This window comes from Homarus americanus, unplaced genomic scaffold (assembly GCF_018991925.1).
Source record: "Homarus americanus isolate GMGI-L3 unplaced genomic scaffold, GMGI_Hamer_2.0 scaffold7626, whole genome shotgun sequence".
NCBI lineage: Eukaryota > Metazoa > Arthropoda > Malacostraca > Decapoda > Nephropidae > Homarus > Homarus americanus.
In genome coordinates, this window is record NW_024718273.1 from 3,843,437 (window position 1) to 3,849,436 (window position 6,000).

General features: G+C 41.0%; 1 protein-coding gene across 1 annotated transcript in view; it reads left to right on the plus strand.

The window, feature by feature from the left end:
• Positions 1-5,180, plus strand: part of LOC121859378 (protein ANTAGONIST OF LIKE HETEROCHROMATIN PROTEIN 1-like) — a gene marked incomplete in the record, with an annotated part of 151,949 nt that extends 146,769 nt beyond the window's left edge. Inside the window, 1 exon segment of the mRNA XM_042356157.1 lies at positions 3,610-5,180. Coding sequence (XP_042212091.1) covers positions 3,610-3,807 — 198 coding nt within the window.
• Between the last annotated feature and the right edge of the window lie 820 nt (positions 5,181-6,000).

Here is a 6,000-nt window from a genome sequence, read left to right on the forward strand (position 1 = left end):
GCACCATCTCTGAATGGGGAGGTAGAAACTTGGTTAAATTCAAAAGTAATAAAACTCAGTATTTACCAATTACACTTTCTAAATTAGATGATCTCCCACCAATTACATTGCAGGATGCTATCATTCTGCCAAATTTTGAAATAGATATGCTAGGCCTCACCATTTCCTCCAAGATGTCATGGAAATTATACATCCTTAACAGAGCTAAAACTGCCTCCCGAAAGTTGGCAATGCTGTACAGATGCCGTAGCTACTTCACTCCTGAGCAGTTGCTTCAAGTACATTAGGGATTCATTTGTCCTAACTTGGATTACTGCTCTCATATCTGGGGTGGCTCTTCTTCTGTCCAACTGCTAGATAGGGTGGAATCAAAGGCATTTTGCCTTATTAACTCTCCTACTTTAGTTGACAATCTTTCTTCCCCTTCTCTTTGCTACAATGTTGCTTCACTCTCTCTCTCTTTTACAGGTACTTTAACGGGCAATGTTCGGTGGATTTGGCATCCTGTGTACCGCCGGCAAGGCCGTGGGCTTGTAACACACGTCTTGCCCGTGGTGCCCACCGTTTCTCTGTGGATATCGGTCACACTAGAATAACCCATTATAGTACATCCTTCTTTTCTCACACAGCCAAACTGTGGAATGCTCTGCCTTCTTCTGTGTTTCCATACCTATACAATGTCTCACTTTAAAAAGCTGGTTTTCCAGCATCTTCTCTATTTTTAATTTCTTTGTTCTTATTTTTTAGCCCCCTAGGCCCCGTTGTGGGTTGTTCTACCTGTACCCGGGTGGGCTAATCCTCATAAAAAAAAAATACTGTTTAGTGGCGGTCACATAAGTCACATGTGCTGAGGTGTTGAACAGCAAACATGTAGTGTAGTGACTCCCTCACAGATGGTATTTTGAGGGGCCTGACGTGGTGTAGTACAAGTAATTCCCTTACATGTGGTGTTATGAGGGACTTCACATGATGTAGTAATTCCCTTACATGTGGTGTTATGAGGGACTTCACATGATGTGGTAATTCCCTTACATGTGGTGTTATGAGGGGCCTCACATGATGTAGTAATTCCCTTACATGTGGTGTTATGAGGGCCCTCACATGGTGTAGTAATTCCCTTACATGTGGTGTTATGAGGGGCCTCACATGGTGTAGTAATTCCCTTACATGTGGTGTTATGAGGGCCCTCACATGGTGTAGTAATTCCCTTACATGTGTTATGATGGGCCTCACATGGTGTAGTAATTCCCTTACATGTGGTGTTATGAGGGCCCTCACATGGTGTAGTAATTCCCTTACATGTGTTATGAGGGGCCTCACATGGTGTAGTAATTCCCTTACATGTGGTGTTATGAGGGCCCTCACATGGTGTAGTAATTCCCTTACATGTGGTGTTATGAGGGCCCTCACATGATGCTATAGCAACTCATTCGTTACGTGGTGTCGTAGCATCATGGGGACACCACGTAGCCTGGTGTCACAGGACCTCACTCCTTTAAGTGGTGCACAGTCCCAGGCCTCCCTATCGTGGCCGGATTAACACATCACTGTTTGTTGTTGGGTATTCATGGGCAGTTATCACTGGGTACCTGGAACGTCACTGTGTGATGATTAACTTGGGTTCGACGCTCAGTTGTTGCTAGTAGTACTGCTGCGTTGTTTTCACTGGACTGTTCATCACTGTTCAATGCTGTTTCCATTCCTTTCCGAATTGAAATTGTAACTTCCGGTGAGAACTTGCTGATATTCCAGTGAGGAGGTACGTCTTGACCCTTCGGTGTGTGTGTGTGTGTGTCTGCGTGTGCGTGCGTGCATGTGTGTGTGTTTGTAATAATGATAAGTAACGGTTTATTGACAGGCCATGGCAGCTGGAAGGCTGAAAATATATACAGTAGGTACATAATTGGGGAATGGGTCTCTTGATTGACAAATAATATACTAGTAAGATATGTGATACAAATATGATCTATAATAACAAGGTAGGTAGAAGGTCATACTACAGGGTATTTCAACATAGTGACAGTGCAAAAAGGAAATATTGATATGGAGTGAATACACTGGTTGATTACAAGTTATTGATAATTTTTACAATGGTTGGGACTGGGCTGTTCTTATAGTGATCAGTATGTGCTCATATGCCTGGATGTGGTTGTGGTGTCGAACAGCAATTTGCGGACGAGGGATCTCGGGTGGAAGTAGGAGCCGGTGTCGAGGATGGTGCGGAAGCTTCTCACCAAATTTGCAGATGGGGTCATGGTGATGGTCAGAGAGAGCCGAGAGGGTCAGTGTGTTGAGCGCTACTTGATATGTGGAGTACGAAGGGAAGAGAATGATCTTGCATGCCCTCTTTTGCACTTTTTCTAGGTGTTTATGTTGTGTGGCTTTTAGTGAGGAAGACCAAGTAGGGGAGGCATAGGTGAGCTTGGGAAGTATGAATGTTGAGTAAACACTGAGGAGCTCGGGCGCAGAAACTCCGAGGGACTTGAGTAGGCGGAGGAGGTGGAGACTGAAACTGAAGGATTTGACAACTTCACTGACAAGTGTTTTCCAATTTAGTTTGTTACCTATAGTGACATAATTTAGTTTGTTACCTATAGTGATGCCGAGGAGCTTAGTGGAGTCTACAACCTGGAGTGTGTTGGGGCCTAGAGTAGTGGAAAGGGGTGGGACAACGTCAGAGGAGAGGTTGATGTGTATAACCATGGTCTTGGTATGGTTAATGGTGACATGGTTGTTGGTGGCCCAATTTTGGAGACTGTTAAATAAATCCTGAAGGGCGGTATAGTTGAGAGCCGAGTTGTTGACACTGATCCCAATGGTGGAGTCATCGACATATTTCCAGCGAGCAGGGTATTCTCTTAGGGCATCGTTGATAAGCATACGGAAGCAGAGTGGTCCCAACTTGGTGCCTTGGGGGACACCACAGGTGAGTGACTGAAAGGTGGAGACAGCCCCTCGGAAGCATACCGCTTGGCATCGGTCACTAAGGAAGTCTGTAAGCCATGGTATAAGACTTCTTCGAAACCAGACGTCGATAACTTTGTTGGTGATTAAATTGTGGTTGACTTGGTCAAATGCTTTGATGAAGTCATTGAAGGCGACAGCCACAGACGTTTTTCGTTTTTCCAGATGGCGGTATATGTAGTCAAGAAAGCTGACAAGACAGTGAGTGGTGGAGGAAGTTTTCATATTGCCAAATTGCTGATGATCTACGGCACCTGCAATATCAGCATAAGCCCTGTTAAACAGGAAACTTTCACAGATAAAGCTGGGTATTGGGGTGATTGCAATGGGTCGTAGCTCATTTAAGGATTGTGGCCTGGTTGACTTGGGCACTGGTGACACATATGAGGTCTTCTAGTCAGCTGGGCATCTTGCTTGGCTGAGGGAAGCATTGATGGTGGAGCAGAGGGGTTTAGCTAGTGTGTGCTTGCGTGCGTGCATCCCCCTATTGGTAGCCTGTATGGTATATTGTGAAGATGCCCTTCCTCAGGGCTCTATCAATATAAGGGATTTCAATCCTCTATATACCATGTACATATTGCTTTAAATATGTTGTAAATGTATAGGCCAGTGGCACTGCATAAGTCTGTTAATCCCATTCTGCAGGTATTGGATGAACTGTCAATGGAATACAACAGTGAAGCAGATGAGGACGGCTGGCACAATGTGGGCCTGGATGAGGTGGTGGCAGAGTTTGGCATTCTCGGTGGGGAAGAGAAGAGACATTATCTCACAACGGTCATGCCTGCACGTAGTGATGCTTCCTTGTCTTATGTACAGTTTCCACCAAATATTGACACTTGATTTTGTGTTTTCTGTATTTTTTATTCCCATAGTGATACTGTACTGTATATGTAAGTAGATTATATAAAAAATATTATTTTTGTTATTAAATTAATTGGTATTGTAGTACAGTACTGGTAAATGTGTGTAAAAGGTGTAAAACTATATATACTGTAGAATGTTGTATAAGAATATTGTGGTAATTTTCTAATTTCCGTACAGTTAAGAATTAAGACAAATTTTGAGTTAAGTGAAAACGCTCAGAGGTTTCAACAGGCATAAGTTCTGAAGACAAGCGTTATCTATGATATTATCAAGAGTCAAGACAAAATCAGAAAGTTTTCCAGTGAAAATGAAAGAGATACTTCTTCTTTGAAAAATCTTCAAATGAGATAACAATACTTCTCCAAAGCTTAAAGTTCATAATTTTAATCCTCTCTCATGTTCATGGATATTTTCCTGTGTTTTTGGTGTTTAATGCCTTTATATTTTATCATTGTCTTTCATCCTAAATGCCTTTACTGTACAGTATATTTAATTGAGGAATTTTTTGTGTACATCATAATGCTGTAACTGTTCATAAAATATAAAAAGTATTTAGTTGGCACATATTATGAAAAACTTTGTTTTATCAGAGAATTGCTTTTATTGCACACCCTTCCCCCAGTTAGTCAAGAGTTTTTGAAGTTTTAATGTACAGTACTGTATTTAGATCAAAATCCTTTAAACCACCAGGCAACTGCAAATGCCTCGTCACTTCAGTCAGAGCTTACATGTCAGCTCATGCCACTCACAGTCTGCCAGCAGGAGGTTACTCTTAGGGAGGAAGGGATGTATTAGAGGCTGTAATTAGATGAAAGGAAGTGTTTTTTAACTGATCATAACACTTGTGCTGTTAAGTGTTAGATTTATTCAACTTGTTGGATCAGTGGTGGACTGTGGTCTTTGTACAGTAGAGACAAAGGATTATTAATTTCTGACTGGAATATCACTCTGAGAACACAGGTATTAATTTGATTTACTGTAGTTCTAATTCGTCATAGGACTGCACGACTGGCATCAGGTTTCGGTGGCATAACGGGGACCTGAAAACAAAACAAACAAAACTTGCATTCCCATCACTCAAGTTCGAAGAACTGGTACAGTATACACAAATAATAAGTTAGAAAATAGAAACTGCACTTCATAATTTATACAATAATAAAGTTTTTGCTGTCTCCATACATTACTTGCAAACAAAATACATAAGAAACACAAAAAAATATACTTGTACAACTTAAATTACCCTCAATTAAATTTCTTAGCTTGTGTACAGTACAGTAATACCCTGATTTACACGGTCAATTGAACCCGTGGGAGTAGCGCGTAAAACGAGCGTAAATGGAATAACAGAACATATGGGATTAATTGAAATAGAGACCGGGCCGACTCCCAAACTCCACTTTTTCCGACAGAATACTGACACAATACCTACGTTGTAGTAAAAATAACATCTTAATTGTATGATGGTATGCACACACAATTAATATTTAAGAGAAATACAGTCGCCAGGTTAATGTCCATTCAAATAATGGACTCAACTCCCCCCTCCCCCCTCTTCCCACGCTCGCTGGGTCCCTCCCTCCCTACCCCCACCTTCCCTCCCTACCAGAGAAATGTTTGGGTGAAAACATTAGGCATATATTTTTAGTAATAAATAATACTCAGACTAAAGTTAGGTTAATATAATTGACATTGCTGGATTCCTTGCAAGACCAGGAATATTTTGAATATAAACATCATATATTTTACACAAAAGATAAGATTTTGGCTCTGTAATCAAAATTCTTACATTAGATCTAAAATTTGTATGTCTAATGCAAATTCCATGATGTTTATATTTAAAATAATCACAAACTTATAAGAATTCCAGCAATGTAAATTATATTCTGGCTGGGTAATTTGTATGAATTTTATGAGCTAAAACAAATGTCTTCAGTAAATATACAAATTATACTTCACCCAGACACTATCTGTCAATCAAAATACCCCACTTCCGTCTCCTCCCCTCTTCCCACGCTGCTGGGTCCCTCCCTCCCTCCCTACCCCCCACCCCCACCTTCCCTCCTTACCAGAGAAATGTTTGGGTTAAAACAGTATATTTACATTTTTAGTAATAAATAATACCTCAGACTAAAGTTAGGATAATATAATTGACATTACTGGATTCCCCGC